This window comes from Rana temporaria, chromosome 5 (genome assembly GCF_905171775.1).
Source record: "Rana temporaria chromosome 5, aRanTem1.1, whole genome shotgun sequence".
NCBI classification, from domain to species: domain Eukaryota; kingdom Metazoa; phylum Chordata; class Amphibia; order Anura; family Ranidae; genus Rana; species Rana temporaria.
In genome coordinates this window covers 310,180,399-310,199,331 of record NC_053493.1, presented here as the reverse complement: position 1 = coordinate 310,199,331, position 18,933 = coordinate 310,180,399, and the positions used below count along the sequence as shown (strand labels likewise).

General features: G+C 42.8%; 1 protein-coding gene across 1 annotated transcript in view; it reads left to right on the top strand.

Annotated features, from left to right (window-relative positions):
- Positions 1–18,933, top strand: part of B4GALT6 (beta-1,4-galactosyltransferase 6) — a 140,986-nt gene that overhangs the window by 68,522 nt on the left and 53,531 nt on the right. Inside the window, exon 2 of the mRNA XM_040354112.1 lies at positions 5,022–5,138. Within this exon, the coding sequence (XP_040210046.1) occupies positions 5,022–5,138 (117 nt within the window). The remainder of the gene's footprint in view (positions 1–5,021; positions 5,139–18,933) is intronic.

Below are 18,933 nucleotides of genomic sequence, written 5' to 3'. Positions count from 1 at the left end.
TTACACCCTGAGAGTAGTTCTCACCCTTCCCCCTCTATAAAAATAGAAGAAAGTTTGATGCACTATTGCACAAAGATTTCCACAATGGGTCATCAACCACTTTGCTCACTGTTGCTCTTTATCAACCACTTTGCTCACTGTTGCTCTTTATCAACCACTTGCGCTTCTGCACTTGAATACCTCTTTTTACATTTGAGATGTGGGAACTACTTTTGGGAATTGGCGCAGCGCGGCAAAGTCAGCGGTGCACCGATTCGGAGGTGCCATTGCCAGCAATAGGCCTCGATTTGGCATGCGATTTTACACGTAAAATCGGCCCGATGTGAACGGGGGCTTAAGGATAAGTTCACCTTTCATAACATATTACCTGTTGCACTAATAATCGGGGTGTAACGGGTAACATGTTATGAATGTACCAGCCTCTGCCCACCCGGCCATGTCACTCATTCACAGTCCTCTGTGAATAGAAATCTACAAGCTCTGGCAGCCTTTGTGGCTGTCGGCTTGTAATTTTCAATGAACTATCACAGTGCTGTGAGCGCCGTGGTAGTTCATTGAGTCTTCCTGTCAGAATGTATCGGCTTCCTCGTAGGAAGTATGAGCAAACCTATACACTCACAGACCTGCAGGAGACCTGCATGGCACCAGTGATCAGCAGATGCTTTACAGGCTCCTGCAGGAAAAATAAGTGCCAAATTTTTATACCTGCAAAAAAAATTGTACTTTTATTTAGTTAGTTGTTTCTTTTTAAAGTGAACGTATCCTTTACCTACATCGGGCTGAGAGATAAATGGGTAATTATTTTTTAATAGAAATATTTTTTTTTTTTTACTTGTATGGTTGCTTAAACAATTCTACTTTGCAAACCAAAGGAAAATTATTTGATCTGTACATAAAAGATTTAGTTTACACTGTGACCATAATGTTACATTGGGGTCATTTACTAAAACTGGAGGATGCAAAATTTGGTGCAGTGCTGCATAGAAACCAGCCAGCTTCCACATTTTATTGCCAAAGCTTTAAGGGGTTGTAAAGCCGTCTTTTTTTTTTTTTTTTTTTTATCTGTGCATTAAAATAAAAATCTTTCTGTGTGCAGAAGCCCCCCTAACACTTACCCGAGGTCCCTCTTTGTCCATGAGTGTCTCATCCATCCGACATTCTGCTGTCAATCAAAGTCAGCTAGCCAATCAGAGGAGACAGGGGCAGGGCCAGGTTGGGGCTCTGTGTCTGAATGGACACAGGGAGCTGTGACTTGGCTCGGGTGCCCCCATAGCAAGCTGCTTGATGTGGGGGCACTGAACAGGAGGGATGGGACAGGATCACATAAGAGAAGGATCTGGGCTGCTCTGAGAAAATCCACTGCAACAGGGTAGGCAAGTATAACATGTTTGTTATTTTTTTCAGGAGACTTTAACAGCACTTTAAGGTTTTTCACTTGTGTGTGCTGCAGCTCCTCCCAGACCCCTCCCCCTTTTTCTTACCTGAGCCTCGTTGGACAGATTGATAGTTGCGGTCCCACTGCGGTCAATCAAATCCAGTGACGTGGGGGGCGGGGCCAAGTCCTGCTGCCTGTCAATAGATGCCACAGCGGGAGTCGGAAGTGCACCCGCATGGGTGCCTCAGGGAAAGCCACTTTAGGAAGAGGGGCCTGGAGGGCTGGCAGGGGACCCCAGAAGAATAGGCTCTGGCTGCTCTGTGCAAAATAATTGCACAGACCAGGTAAGTATAGACATGTTTGTTATTTTTATAAAAAAAAGAAGGGTTTACAAACACTTTAAATGAACAAGCTGAAGTTAGAAGCCGATTGGCTACCATGCACAGCTGCATCAGATTCCAAGTGCTCCAGTTTTACTCAATCACTGTATTTATAAATAAAGGCCGCCATTGTTTTCAGACTTCATTTCATTACAGGAGCATTCTCCTTTAACACAGGCAGTGGCATGTCTGTCAAATGACTGGACAGCTCTAGGGCTGGGTTATTGGAGGACAACCAGGGCGTACCAATTACATCAAAGGTGCTTTAGGCTGGGTAAGACATTGCATGCGATTCGCACCGCATTGCTGTGCAGATCACTTGCAATGTCTGTGCGATCCAAATTCAGCCATACACATTGTATGGCTGAAATCGCATTCACCATAGGACAGTGTGAACTGCCGGCAGGTGACATGCGATGCAGGAACCCGCACTGGAATCACGCTGTTTCCTGCACCGCATATATGTGAACCCGCACCGCATACATGTGAACCCGCACTAATAGATGTTTTCTCGGGCATATCTGATACACCCAAGGCCCAGAACTGGTTAAAGACAAGCTGAGCACTTTAGTGCATATAAAAGAGAAAATCTACTGTACATATCATTGCGTGTTGGTGTATTCAAACCTGGTTTCTATGTATTCCTAGTAATTATGTGTGTGCCTTAGGCAGCTGTATTTGCTCAGTGCATATTTGGCCTGGCTTCCTGCTTAGCAATAGTGCCCTGTGATGTTCTTGCTGATTCTCTGAACTCACTGCAAGGCGGCATCTGTGAAAATGACAGCAGCAGGCCATCTACAGAAACTCCCACAGTGCTTCTGGTAGCTAGAGACCATGTGATCTAGGCCTAGGTATATGGTCACGTGAGTGTGCTTGGAACGGCATTTTTTATATTTAATAGCAAGAACTAGGCTTTTTTTTCACCCCTCAAAAATGTGATTTGGCAATGCTTGACATCTACCCCAACGATGCATGTGAAGTGTTAAAGTTGACCTGTCATTATCATCTACATTGGCACCAGCGGTGTCCATGTTTTCTAGTCTTTCTTTGAGCTCTAGGAAGAAATGACACCTCTCGGGAGATTGTATAATTAACTTAGTGATGCTTTTCTTGGGCATCTGCCAGTGTTTCCTGGTGCTGCTAGCAATGGTCTCTGAGGTGTTGCTCAATAGTAGTCAGGGGAGGTAAAAACCCTAAGCTGCGCAACAGATTGATTTCTTACATTTCTTACAGAGTATCCAGGAAATACGCAGAGAGCGATGACCTGGAGATGCCATATTGGTGTGGTGGCACACAAAATTATGCCCATATGCTCTTACAAATAGAAAACCTATCACAAGATGGCAGTTTAAATATCAGTTACCATCTTTTTTTTTTTTTATTAGATTTTTCAAAATATATGTTTACATGCATCAGTTACCATCTTTTTAACTCTTACCGCGTTCAATACGGAAAATATGAACAAAGCTATGGATTACCGTGTGTATATGTATGTATGTATGTATGTGTATATATATATGTGTGTGTGTGTGTGTGTGTGTGTGTGTATATATGTGTATATATATATATATATATATATATATATATATATATATATATATATATATATATATATATATGTGTATGTATATAGTATTCATAACGAAAATTATACGAATAATACTTCATGCCAAACAACACTTTTAGCGTCTCAATACAAGACGAGGCAAAAAGTCTTCTTTCTCCCAGAGCAGTCGGGTGCAGGATGAGCAATCACAGGCTGCAAACATAGTTAGGAACAAGGCCGACAAAGCTGAAACGCTTTAACATTTGCTACATGTATTTGTGTCTTTTATGGAGAGCCAATAAACTTTTTTTAAGAGCTAGTAAGGAGTTGTGGGTTACTTTTCTTTTCTTTTTTTTTATGTGCAGGGCTGCTGAGAAGGCAGTACAGCAGCCCTCCTGTACTGGGCCCGGACCCCATCTGTTCAATAGTACTGTCTTACTGCAGACACCGATCCTCTTCTGCCTCCCCTTGCAGCATTGCCAGCTTCTCCTCGCTCCCTCTGGCTGCATGGTGGGGGGATTGCTTATAGCACATGCGCCCCTTCCATTTGCTGTCTGGGCCCCCCTGTGTGCCCCTTTCTTCCACAGCAATTCCGGCTTCCCTCCAGGGGAATGTTTTACAATGCAGAGCAGGGGAAGGTGCTGGTAAATATATCATATTTACCGCCCCCTTCCATTCCTGAATTGCTCACTGTGTCAATTCATCACTGATGCATAGTAAACTGCGTTTACTGTGCTTCCATTTGTGAATAAGCAGGAAGCCTCAGAGTGCTTCCTATTCATTCATCTGTGCAGCTGAGGCCACAGAGAAAGGGACCGATAAATCTAGGTCCTCAGTCACTTGAGGCTGGGGGAGGGGGGCCCTGTCAGGTAGGCTGTATGGGGCCCCATGATTTCTAACAGCATCCCTGCCAGCAGTGGTCTGCACTGAAAGATGCACTGCCCTCTGGGCAATAAAACAGGATGAAATGTCACTTGTGACACTTCAATAAAGTTCCAAAAAAAAAGAAATCATGCATCTCATCAATCATGGCAAACAAAACTTGATATAAAATTATTTTGCAATGTAATTCATAAGCATATGAATGAAACTGCTGCAGCTCGATTATATGGATCATTTTGCCATATGGTACACAGCGGAAGGAATAATCCAGTTTGGATGTTACTCATCACCAAGGCAGAATAGTCACATCTTTGTTTACCTCTTCCACTTACATTGGCGCCTTTTCCTTCTGTGGAGTTATCGGTTCTAATCCTTTTCCTACCATTTAATAACATATCTGGTATGAGACCACCATCTTTATTTTTTGGCACCCCCCATGGAAATTTGCGTAGATTTATGCATTTGTGATGGAATCCGTCTCCTGTACTCCGCACAACGGCATGCAGTCTTGGGGGAGGGAGTAGCGGCATCCTGAACCAATCGGGGCTTTGACATTGAAAATGCCTATGGGAGGGGCTCCCTCACTGTCCAATCACAGGATGTGGCCGATCCTAGACCAGGCTGTAGTATCTGCTGAGAGGTCCAGGAGCAGGCGATACATTGTGGTTCGAGATAAGAGTATCGGAGTGTGTGACTCCAGGTAGAACTTGTATTTCAAGGGTTTCACAGTGTGCCTTTTACAAATATTTATAAGTCATTCTTTCCTGAAATATTCATTATAAATATTTTTTTTAAATTGCTGTTAGTCTGATTCCCTTTTTTTTTTTTTCTTTTGCAGCAAACACCTACCTCTTCATGGTACAAGCTCAAGGCATAATGCTACGAGACAACGTTCGAACCATTGGGCATATGATAAGACAATATACCAATAAAAATGGTACACTAAATGGAACAGGTAATGTCATCCTCTGATTATTGTTGTGTGTAATGCTTTCAACACATCTAGTCCATGGAAAGTACTTTTGGGTATATTTTCCTTAATTTGCGTATTTTGGTTTATGAATTTTTTTTGTTACTGTATGAAAACCTTCATCTTGCTAGCAAGTGTCTTGTCTACAAATTTTACAGACCGCATTGTTCATATTACTGGTGTATCATAAGAGTATTATACATTTAAAAGCTAATGCCACCAGCCAATCATGGAGTGGTATAAAGAAAGTGAGTCTGTAATTTCAACTCAAATGCCGCGTACACACGACCGCTTTTCGGGTTGTAAAAAATTAAGTTTTTAATGGCCTCGAAAAAACAACGTTTTTTTTAAACCCGATCGTTAAAACAGCCTTGCCTACACACAATTGTGGGAAAAAAAATGCTCTGGCAAAGCGCGCTGACGTACAACACGTACGACGGCACTATAAAGCCAAAGTTCCATTAGGATGGCGCCACTCTTGGGCGGCTTTTGCTGATTTTGTGCTAGTAAAAGACGATTTGCGCTTTTCAGTCTGTTACAGCGTGATGAATGTGCTTACTTTATTACTAACGCTAGTTTTACTAGAATAAGCGCTCCAGTCTCATAACTTGCTCCTGAGCATGCATGTTTTTTTCACGTCGATAAAGCCCACACACACACGACTATTTTTTACGATGTTAAAAACGACAACGTTAAAAACGTTGTGAAAAATTAGAGCAGGTTCTAAATTTTTAATGCCCATTTTTTATATTGTGAAAAATACTCTGGAGCCCACACACGATTGTTTCCAATGACATTAAAAAAATACGTAATTTTTTAGAACCCGAAAAACAGTCGTCTGTACGTGGCATAATGCCGCGTACACTTGACCGTTTTTCACGACGAGAAAAATGCCATTTTTTTAATTGGTCGTTAAAAACGGTTGTGTGTAGGCTTCAGAACATTTTTCTCGACAAAAAAAAATTCTCTTTGTTTTTCTCGTCCTGAAAAATGGTCGTGTGTACACTTTAACGACGGGGAAAAAAACGTGCATAATCAGAAGCAAGTTATGAGACGGTAAATTAGCATAATCAGCCCAAAGGGTGGCGCCATTCGAATGGAACTTCCCCTTTATAGTGCCGTCGTACGTGTTGTACGTCACCACGTTTTGCTCAAGCATTTTTTATCACGATCGTGTGTAGGCAAGGCCAGCTTGAGAGGAATCACGTCGAGAAACACTTCGTTATTTTTCCATGACATGAAAAACGGTCGTTTGTACGCGGCGTTATGACTTTAATAGAATCTAGGACAAAATATTGGGACTATCTTTGGTGCCTTGCTTTGGATCATGTGCTCCAATGTGTGCATATTTTATTTCTAAACACATAAGGAATATATGCAGGGAAGCAAAGACAAAGTATGGCTGCCCCGGTACTTTCACCTTCAAAAGGAATATGCCAATGACTGCTCCAATATTTTATCCTAATGGTTCTTTTAAGTTCCATTCTGTGTACTTTCCTGGCTAAAGCTGTTCTGCTTATAGAAGTCTACAGATATCTCAATTTACTTCTGGGCAAAGTATAGAGCAGACAGATAAGTCTCTGGAAGATTTGATATTTGCACAATAAAAACGCATAAAGAAATATTGCATTTGGTTTTAAAGCCTAAAGGCACCCCAAAAAAAAAAAAAAATTGTATATGTCCCTTGTGCTGATGCCTCTTCTTTTAGTTGAAATCCTCCTCATTCCATGGCCTCCAACTGCCCCAGGTGCCACCCCCGTACTACAGCATCTATGAATAAAACTGGATCTATAAATGGAGGACAGGCAGAAGATTGAACCGTCCACACCCTCCATTCATAGATTTTGTTTCATTCATTGAAGCTTTAAGATTGCTTCTATGAATGGAGTTGCTGGGCTGAAAGGGTGGGCATAGTCAGGGGCTCCTGATAAGTGCCTACGAGGGGGAGGGGGGAGCCATGGACATTGGAGGATTTTAACTAACAGAAGAGGCAACAGCACAAAAGACACAGCCTACAGAAAAGTTATGTCCCTAGTACTGATTTTTATATTTTTTTACTTTTGGCTGCACTTAGGCTTTATTACATGTTGCAGTGTGATTCAGATTTATGTATGACTTTATTAAGAATTTGGCAAATTAATTTCTCCATGGTGCTTATAGCTAAAGAGAGGTACGAGGGCTTGTTTTGCTTGTTCAGAATTTGTAAATACTTCAGTGTTTAGTCTGGGCATAGCCTTGAAATGCCTTGCGATTGTTTGGTAAAGAGGAAGTTCACCCTAATACTAACTGTAAATCTACAGGCACCCATAATCTAAAACTAACCTATCTAGCCCTGTAAAGAAAAAATCGCTATACATAGCTTTTTTGAAGCCGCCCTGGTCCGCTCCCAGGCTCTGTGTAGGTGTGTGTGCAGGAGAGGCAGCTGACAACGGAAGCCCTATAGTACTTCTATGGGTGACGTCACTGCCCAGGCATTGTCGGCTGTCTCCTCTGCAGAGCTTCTGCCGCTGGAGACCAGATTGGAGCAGCTTCAGAAAAGTTATGCATAGCAATTTTCTTCTTTACAGATAGGTTAGCCTTAGATCGTGGATGTTAGTAGATTTCGAGATTTTAGTGTTTAGGATGGACTTAACTATACTGTTAAGTGACAGCAATATGTAGACAGCTATTGATGAGCACATTGTGAAAATTGTAGTTGCGTGGATGTAATGTTGAACCATTGGCTTCAGTACATTCAGCGATCCTTACCCAGAACAAGTCCGTAGATCAGAACATCCATAGGCGTGTGCCAGGTGTGCCTGGGCACACCCTAGTCACCCTGTATGGGACAGATTCCCCCTGTTTTAGACCAAGCCCTATAGGACAGGGATATGCAATTAGCGGACCTCCAGATATTGCAAAACTACAAGTCCCATCATGCCTCAGCCTCTGGGTGTCATGCTTGTGGCTGTCAGAGTCTTGCTATGCCTCATGGGAATTGTAGTTCTGAAACAGCTGGAGGTCCGCTAATTGCATATCCCTGCTATAGAAGCTCCTATGTATTAAAAAAAATTATTGTAGAAAATAAAATAATAAAAAACTCCTGACACCGTCCATTGCTCTACTGGCATTGTCAATATGTATACACATGCACACACACATGTGTGTTTGAGCTTTGGGGTGCACACCCTAATGCATTAGGCTGGGTACACCTATGAGAACATCTGACTTCACTCTAACACAACTTGTCTCATGATTGTATCTACTGAAGTCAGAGACAGCCAGATGACTAGCATCTTCAGCAATGGCAAGCTTCATGTTCTTGTTAGTACTGGTTTCTTTTTTATCAAGTTTTCTTTCCACCCCCTCCCTTTTGCACTTGTCTGGTATTCATACGAATTTGGTGTGTGTACATTTTTTTCGTAGCAACTTCCCCGTTTCTATGAATAGAATAATGATGTTTTTGAAATGTCATAATACATGTTAAGCCTTTGTTTCTTGAGGATCTTCATAATCCCTTGATTCCTCCCAGAAACTTTAAAACAAAATCGTGACATGATGTATATGACAGTACTGGGGCAGGACAGTCTGAGAATGGGGGAATTTGTGAAGGTGTCTACGACACCCTTTAGTAATCTGTTGGGGCGCAGCTTCAAAAGTGTTGGTGTTTGCACCTAATTCATGTTCCTGTCGGTGATCAGTACATGGATTTGTCCGTGTTTGCACCGAGGAAGGAAAATCCATACTGCAATTTCTTCCCCAGTGCACCCCAGCCTTGCCTTTCCCTAATTCTTCCAGTTCTCTGGTGAATCCTCTCATTTTTAAAGTACGGTTGTTGATACCCCAGTGGCAATGGATAGACTCCTACAGAGCACTGCCAGGGCTTATGTGTAGAGATGCCGCCTTTAGCATCTTGGAATATCTCCATATCATTTGGAATAAACAACCCCTTTCTTTTACAAGTCTTTACAGAAAGCTCTGCCAAATGTGAACTCCTTTACTTGTCAAAACTCATTGGTGCATTATCAAGTGTGTGGCCCCATTAGATGCCACCATCGTACCATGGGGATTAAGGGCTTTGTGTTGACTTGGCAAAAAAAGTCATCAGTGAATCACTGGTTAGCCTGTTTTATATGGCAAACATTTCTGAAAGGGGGAGTACATTTGAAACCATTTATAAAGGTACAACTTGGGTAATCGACTCACTTTTAGTACCTGCGTGGACATTCTGGAGTGGTTCGGTTTGGTGCCATTACAGCACTGACAGGTATATTATGTGGACACAGGCTCAATATGACCTGCAATCTGGTGATTTAAAGTAACCCTGCCACTATGATGCTGAAACAAAAATAAAGACAGACTGTAAAACAAGATGATGTATAGTTACTACAGGCATACCCTACTTTTAAGTACACAATAGTGTTATTTACTATAGCTGGAGAGTGCAAAATCAGGCTCACTTCTGCATAATAACCAATGAGCTTCCAGGTTTTATTACCAAAGCTTAATTGAACAAGCTGGGGTTAGAAGCTCATTAGTTTCTATGCTGAAGTGAGGCTGATTTTGCACTCTCCAGCGATTATAAATAAACCCCATTGTATACTTAAAGTGGAGGTTCACCCGAAAAGTTAATTTTTAACCTTAGATTAATGCTCATTTTGCCAAGGGGAATCGGGTAGTTTTTTTTAAATCCAAGCAGTACTTACCATTTTAGAGAACGATCTTTTCCGCCGCTTCCGGGTATGGGCTGCGGGACTGGGCGTTCCTATTTGATTGACAGTCTTCCGACGGTCGCATACATCACGTCACGATTTTCCGAAAGTAGCTGAACGTCGGTGCACAGGCATCGTATAGAGCCGCACCGAAGTTCGGCTTCTTTCGGCTACTCGTGACGCGATGTATGTGACCGTCGGAAGCCTGTCGAAAGACTGTCAATCAAATAGGAACGCCCAGTCCCGAAGACCATACCCGGAAGCGGCGGAGAAGATCGCCCTCTAAAACGGTAAGTGCGGCTTAGATTTTAAAAAAACTACCCGATTAACCTTGACAAAATGAGCATCAATCTAAGGTATAAAAAAGATTTTCGGGTGAACTCCCGCTTTAAAAGTGGGGTATGCCTGTATATACTTACCTCTCTATTTAATAATAAAAAAAAGTATGGGACACTTTAGGTGTGTTGAATACCTGCTCTTTTGCCGCATGCATCAATAATCATGGCATAACTATAATATTAGACACCCAGAGCTGACTGCCTTGTTGATAATAATCATGCAATTTAATAATTAATATTGGCCAGAAAATACACAGCCTGTAAAACTGTAATATCACAAATCCTTGGTAGAGATCTGCCCTCTTACATTTGTGGTCATTGGAGAACTTCTCCATCACATTGGGGAAGTTGACCTTGAGGAAGCAATATTAATATAAACCAGGGGTGCCCAACCTTTTGACCTTCCTGGGCCACATTGGAAGAAGAGGAACTGTCTTGGGCCACACATAAAATGCACTAATAGGAAGAGCTGATGGACTAATCATTTACCAATCACTGATTATAGATAATGTACATATCTCACCTTGTTGTGTCACTGCTGCATCACCAGCCGTCCCATTAAAGTGAATATGGCTGTTGGTGATTCAATAGCGGGTCAGAGGAGGAGCCACTGCAGGACAGAGACGACACTTGCTTTTTAAAAATGATGATTGAAATCGAGTTGATACAAATCAAGCCTACTAATGATTTAAAACATGATTTCAATTGTGATTTAAATCAACTTGATTTAAAGCAAATCCACCCTGCACAAAACTAGTCCAATATTTGACACCGGTTTTGATAAACTTAACGCATCAATATCTGGTTCGATGGATGTAGTAGCAATTTTCATTCAATTCATCAAGGTGCTCATCTGATATTTTTGTTCTAATTTTGCTCTTCGTGTGCTTCATCCTTGAAAATAGTTGTAAACTTTGTTGGAAACAAAAAAAAGAAAATGGTTGCTCGCAAATATAAGTGGTGTCGAAAACTGATGTCATGAATAAAGAGTGATTGTGAAGAGTGGGAGATTTTTATTTGGGAAGTTAAAACTTCTAAAAATCCAGTTAAAGCGGGAGTTCACCCGAATTTTTTTTTTTTTTACATTAGATTGAGGCTAATTTTAGTAAGTAGAATCGGGTGTTCTTTTTAAAATGAATGCAGTACTTACCGTTTTAGAGATTGATGTTCTCCCGCCGCTTCCGGGTATGATCTTCGGGACTGGGCGTTCCTATTTGATTGACAGCCTTCCGACGGTCGCATTCAGCGTGTCACCAGTTGCCGAAAGAAGCCGAACGTCGGTGCGGCTCTATACGGCGCCTGCGCACCGACGTTCGGCTACTTTCGGGAACTCGTGACGCGCTGTATGCGACCGTCGGAAGTCTGTCAATTAAATAGGAACGCCCAGTCCCGCAGCCCATACCCGGAAGCGGCGGGAGAACATTGATCTCTAAAACGGTAAGTACTACATTCATTTAAAAAAAACCACCCGATTCTGCTTACTAAAATTAGCCTCTATCTAATGTTAAAAATTGATATTTTGGGTGAACCTCCACTTTAAGAGAATTTTTATTTCAAGTGCATGTGTTCGCTAAGTGCAAATGTATATTTACAAAAAAATTCTAAATTTTTAAGTACTGTATATACTCGAGTATAAGCCGACCCAAGTATAAGCACAGGCACCTAATTTTACCACAAAAAACTGGGGAAAACTTATTGTCTCGAGTATAAGCCTAGGGTGAGAATGCAGCAGCTACTGTAAGCGGAAAAGAGGGTCAACTGTGTCCAACCTCACTGTGCCCATTGCAACCTCACTGTGCCCATTGCAACCTCACTGTGCCCATTGCAACCTCACTGTGCCCATTGCAACCTCACTGTGCCCATTGCAACCTCACTGTGCCCATTGCAACCTCACTGTGCCCATAGCAGCGTACCTGAAATTCTTATCAGGCTGCGCTACGGGCGTCCATTTTTTAAAACTCGCGCCTCCCTCCTGGTCCTATCCCGTTCCGTGATAGGCTTTTGACACTGTGTTCAGTGTTCCGCCTATCACGGACGTTCTTTCATCCTCTGACTAGAAAAGCTCCGTGATAGGCGGAACACTGAACACAGTGTCTGCTGGGAAACGGAGTCCGAGGATGAAAGAACGTCTGTGATAGGCGGAACACTGAACACAGTGTCAAACGCCTATCACGGAACGGGACGAGACCAGGAAAAAGCCGCGAGTTTTAAAAAATGGACGCCCATGGTACACTGAATCAAGTATAAGTTGAGAGGGGTATTTTCAGCCCTAAAAAAAGGGTATATACTCAAGTATGTACGGTATGTTTACGATTTTGTGCTGGGCCGCATTCACGACTGTCTTGGGCTGCAGGATTTAACCCCTGATATGTTATTCCTTGCCCCTGATGAATGGGTACATCAGCTTCTATTTTTATGGGTCTTTTGACTTTTACTGGAATCAAATTGTGTGATATGGTGCTTAATTTCTTGCTGTTTTACATTACAAACCAAGGAAACTTCAGAGATCTGGCAGAGTGTAGAGACCACGTGCCTAGTACCCAGATCACATATATGAAAATCATTACAGTATTATTGAATAACGCCACCAACCTTGTGGGTTCATTGCTATCTCTCCAACTTTTCCAATACCTTGGTAGTCCTTGTAGGCGGGAGATCATTCTGTCATTGCTCATGAAACCTCTGGAGGAATCCTAATGTTCCACAGCCCCCCCCCCCCCTCTTAAGATCCTGCTTTAGATCTCAACGTTTACATAGAGCAGGTCAAATTAAATCAGAAACATTTCTATGATTTGCATGTAATCTATATATATATATATATATATATATATATATATATATAACAGCAGTGGCCTACGCATTTCCTCAGTCCTCTTTTTATACGGCTGGTAGCTTCCATCACTTCATACCCTACTTATCAGAAAATAACATCTATCTAGGCAGTTCATATTCAAGTTCAAGCTGTTGCTATTTATTCCATTCTAGAAAACAAAACAGGAAGCTTTGAACAGCTAATAACAAATTGCCCCTTATAAACCAGAAAAAAGATTGCTAATGGATTGGAAGAACTAATATTTTATTCTCTGCATGAGTACAAATACTTAATGGAAAAAGCTGTGCTGTTGTCATGGTACAAGGTTCTCTAACTCGCAGTCAATGGTTTACTTCTGACATAAATAGATCCTGCAGCTCACAGCAGAGGTTGTGCAGTCAACTAGACGAGAAGTATATCTTCTCCCAGCGAGCTTTGCTGACTTGGAAAAGCAGCTTCCAGTACGACATGGAAAAAGTAGAGCGAAGAAACCATATCAAACCAACATACCCACATGGACAAGTTTATTGCAGAGAAATTAGATGTTTTCATCTTTTTAGGTTTTCTGGGTTTCATCCCAGAATATACACCTTTTACATTTTAATGCAACTTGTTGTGTAATGCAGAACTAAACGTATAAAACGACAAACTTTGAACAGGCGTTTATCGCAAAAGAGACACGTTGCGTCTATTCTGCAATAACTTACCGGCATCTTCGCAGTCGTCTTTTTAACCACTTGCCTACAGGGCACTTTCACCCCCTTCCTGCCCAAGCCATTTTTCAGCTTTTAGCGCTGTCACACTTTGAATGACAATTGCGAAGTCATTCAACACTGTACCCAAATTAAATTTTTATAATTTTTTTTCCCCTCAGAGCTTTCTTTTGGTGGTATTTGATCACCTCTGCGGTTTTTATTTATTGCGCTATAAACAAAAGAAGAGGGACAATTTTGAAAACAATAAACACAATGGGCCAGATTCTCGTAGGGAGCTCGTATTTCTGAGCGGGTGTAACGTATCCTATTTACGTTACGCCTCCGTAACTTTGACAGGCAAGTGCAGTATTCTTAAAGCAAAGTTGCGGCGGCGTAGCGTAAATAGGCCGGCGTAAGCCCGCCTAATTCAAATGTGGAAGATGTGGGCGTGTGTTATGGAAATATATTGTGACCCCACGTAAATTACGCTTTTTAAGAACGGCGCATGCGCCGTCCGTGAAAGTATCCCAGTGCGCATGCTCCAAATGAACCCGCAAAAAGCCAATGCTTTTGACATGAACGTAAATGACGCCCAGCCCTATTCGCGAACGACTTGCGCAAACGACGTAAAACGTGAAAAATTTGACGCTGTTCCGACGTCCATACCTAACATTGGTACGCCTCATCGAGCAGGGGTAACTTTACGCCGGAAACAGCCTAACGCAAACGGCGTATCTGTACTGCGTCGGCCGGGCGTACATTCGTGAATAGGAGTATCGAGCTGATTTACATATTTCTAGGCGTAAATCAGCGTACACGCCCCTAGCGGCCAGCGTAAATATGCAGTTAATATACGACGGCTCAGAAGACTTGCGCTGGTCGTATCTTAGACAAATTTTGGCGTGTCTGATTCTTTGAATCAGGCGCCAAGATACGACGCCTCAGACTCAGAGATCCGACGGCGTATCTGGAGATACGCCGTCGTATCTCCTACGTGAATCCGGGCCAATATTTTTAACTTCTTGCTATAATAAATATCCATTTTTTTTTTTTAAACACATTTTTTCCTTAGTTTTGGTCGATATTTATTCTTTTACATATTTTTGGTAAAAGTTATAGCAGCTACAAAATAGGGGATAGATTTATAGCATTTTTATTATTTTTTTTTTTTTTTACTGGTATTGGCGATGATCAGCGATTTTTATCATGACTGCGATATTGTGGCAGACACATCGGACACTTTTGACACATTTTTGTGACCATTCACATTTATATAGCGATCCCTGCTATAAAAATGCATTAATTACTGTAAAAATATGACTGGCAGGGAAGGGGTTAACACTAGGCGGCGATCAAGGGGTTAATGCGTTCCCTGGGAGTGATTCTTACTCTGGGGGTAGGGGACTGACCGGGGGAGGTGACCGATGGTCTGTCCCTATGTACAAGGTCTCCTCTCCCTGACAGGACGTGGATCTGTGTGTTTACGATCCACGATCCTGCTCAGTTACTGGGCAATCGCGGGGATGGCCGCCGGCACGCGCATCAGGTCCCCAGTGACGCGGCAGGCGCTCGCGCCCCCTAGTGGCTTTGGAAGGCATGACATCCGCCCAGAACAATAGGGTCTTCCTCCCGCCGTCATTTAACGGTGGGCAGTGGACAAGAGGTTAAAATGATTGTAAAGGCAGAAGCTTCATGTGTTCTATGCATGAAGATAAAAAAAAAACCTTCTGTGTGCAGCAGCCCCCCTAATACTTACCAGAGCCCCATTTCGATCCAGCGATTATCCACGAGAGACTTGGCTGTCCAGGACTCTCCATCCTCATTGGCTGAAACAGCAGTGTGGCGCCATTGGCTCCCACTACTGTCAATCAAAGTTAGTAAGCCAGTGAGGAGAGAAAGGGGGCAGGGCCAGGCCAAAGATCTGTGTCTGAATTGATGCAGGGACCTGCCTCTCTGGTGCCCCCATAGCAAGCTGCTTGCTGTGGGGGCACTCAGCAGGTGGGAGGGGCCAGGAGCACCGAAGAGGGACCCGAGATGAGGAGGATCTGGGCCGTTCTGCGCAAAACCACTGCACAGAGCAGGTATGTGGGACATGTTTATTTTTAATGAAAAAAAAAAAACAAGACTTTACAACACTTGGACCTGCACAGTCATATTCTCGGCATTGTGCCTGTGTGCCCCCCGTTCAGAAAGACGAACAAAGCCGGGATTGACTTTGATCAACTCTTCACTATGGTAACTCAAAATGCAATGACCTGACATCACTTCCAATTTACATGGATGTCAATAGCGCCATATTTAAAACATCATTAGAAAATGCTGATCTTGGTGTTTTGAATGCTGTTAAGGGCAGAGGAGGAATTTGGGGGTCTGTTGCTGTGTACCCATGAGATGGGAGAGACCTAGGAGAGCCGCTGCTAGAATGCACATCGCTGGATCGAGATGGGGCTCAGGTCATTATAAGGGGAGACTGGGAGGGGGGGGGGGGCTGCGCCCAGAGAGTTTTTTTACCTTGATGCATAGAAGGCAAACCCTTATTTTAGAACCACTTTATTTGCAGCCACATCTGGCCCTTTTGGCTGTCCTTATCTGGCCCTCGATGCCTCCACTGTCAGTATGCAGTGAGGAAGATGACAGGATCAGAGGGGAACAATGATTAGCAAGCAGTTGTCCATATGGAGAGCTGTGAGACCTGGATGGAAAAAGCTGAGTAACTGATACAGCAGGGAGGCTCAGTTCTAATGGGAGAATGTTGCCTAGGAGTCGTCCTGATGCTATCCCGCCTTCCCTTGGGAAGATGGACTGCCCACCCCTGGGTTAATTAGTGGCCCCGTAGGAAAATTATATAAAATTAATTAGCAACTCAAAGACCCTATGCTGACGTTCTGGTTACAAGAGTTTGGCCTCAGAATGCAAATAGATAATCTAAGTTACTATCATTCTGAAAGAGACTATAGTCTGTAATTTTCACAAATTGCCCAATAAAAATACAGCAAATTGTCACTGCAAATTAGTGTTGCCATTGAAAGTAGCCATTAACACAACAGTGTGTTATTAAAGTGGTAGTAAACTCTTGCCGATAAAAAAAGAAAAATAGGTCCCCGACAGGTTTAAGCCACTGCATACTACTACATTTATGGCAGGCTTGCCTAAAAACAGAGGTCTCCAGCGCTGCCATCTTCACCCGGTCTTCCTTCCGGGTTTCCTATCTTCGGCCGTTTGAATGGCTGCACTCAGGTGACGTCACTCCCGCATATATGTGCAAGGGAGTCACATCACTACAGAATGCAGAGCGTGCCATAAATTACAGAGACATCTGTGCAGGTTTCTGCACAGGTGTCAATGTAAATCATGGGCTGAAATCGCAAAAAGTAGTACAAAAACTACTTTTTTAAATTGGTGCATCGTCGCAGATGCGGTGTCCCACCGAGTAGGACGGTGCCATTGCCGGCAAATGCTGCAGATTTAACATGTCAAATAGCATGAAAAATCACAACAGTGTGAACCAGGGCTTAAGCTGAATTGCAGGCATGGAATGGACTAATGTAAGTATGTATATTCCTTACCTGGCCAGTTCCTGTGGAAGTAGAGAATCATTTTGGTAGCCACCACCACTTCGGTAATCCTCGCTGTCTTCCAGATTTGTGCCAAGACGCTGATCTGCTGCATAGTAACCACAAGTAGTGAGAGCTACAACAGCGATTCTCAGCTTATTATTATTTTTATTATTATACTACAGATTTGATATAACGCCAACAGTTTGCACGGTGCTTTACAACATGAGGGCAGACAGTACAGTTACAATACAATACAGTACAGAAGGAATCGGAGGGCTCTGCTTGTTTTAAAGGTTACAATGTAAAAAGCTTTAAAGGGTTAGTTCACTTTTCAGAAAAAGCGGTAAACTATGGCCAGACAGAAACGGTTTAAATCCTGGCCAGTTCTGCATGACCCGGCCGAGATTCGAACCGTTAATGGTCAGGCTGAATGTACCAAGTTGATCGATCAACTTCAGGAGAACGCGCCCGCCAGATATTCTTGCAATTATCGCTAGCAGCTGCTAGATATAATCACTGTCTTCTCCCAGTGGCTTACCCCCACCAGGAGAAGACAATGGTCCGGCAGGAGGAGGGTTTCCCGCTTCAATGCTGTCTGTGTTGATGGGGAATCAAGCAAATTTCTTTCCTGCAACCTGTGGTTGCAGGAAAGACATTTTGTTCCGTGTATGGCCGGCCTAACACCCTACACCCTCCTCAGTCGGTGATAAAAATGTCACCATCCACAAAGCCCTGTTCCTCCTCTCCTTTTATCTAGGGATGTCAGGATAGATCAGGGCAGTTCTGATTGGTCACGTGCTGGCTCAAACTAGTTGCAACTGCACTGATTCTTCCTGGGGTACCTAGGAAAAGGAACTTGCTTTTTAAACCCAAGGACTGTTGCACTGGGCTGCGTGGATGGGGGAACTCTTCCCCACGGTGAGTGCAGTGGGGATAGGGGTGGTTGGTGGGGTCGGGGAGTCATTTGTGGGTTCACCTTTTTTCCATTTTTTTTTTTTTTTGGAATGGTGAACTAGCCCTTAAAATTGAATTCACAATCCATAGTACTATTGTGTATCGCTGTATTGTTTTCCTGTTGTGTACAGGAACAGCTGAGATTCTATTGTGGGAACCACCTGAGACCAACTTGTCACCTGAGCCACAGCTGAGTTTAACGCCTGCTTGTAACCTTTATGGTTGCACTTTTTCTCGAGGATTTGACATTAGTAATGACTAAATATTTTTTTATTATTTATTACAAGTAACATGCATACTTGGAAACTGGTTATACATTTGAATCATAATGATGTGACCTGGCAAGTTGAGGACAGGCCTGAAAATGATGATTAAAGCAGACAAGTTATAATTTCAGTCAACATGGATTTTACCAGCAAACTGTCTTTGCAGTTCAGAAATTCTACCCTCCAGCTATAGTACAGCCTGAAGATGAGAGCGTCTGATCAGCTACAATGCATATTTGCACTGACGGAGCTGACAGCTATGATTATAAGAAGGCCGCTCATGACTGCTTCTTACAGAGAACATTTACTGTAATGGCACATAAGTACATTGAAAGTAAATGCTCCTGTATGACAATCTCAACCAGGGAGGTCCAACCTGCAGCCCAAGACTATGAATGCGTCCCAACACAAAATCGTAAATTTACTTAAAATTTTTTGGGGGTGGGGGACTTAAAAATAAAAAATGT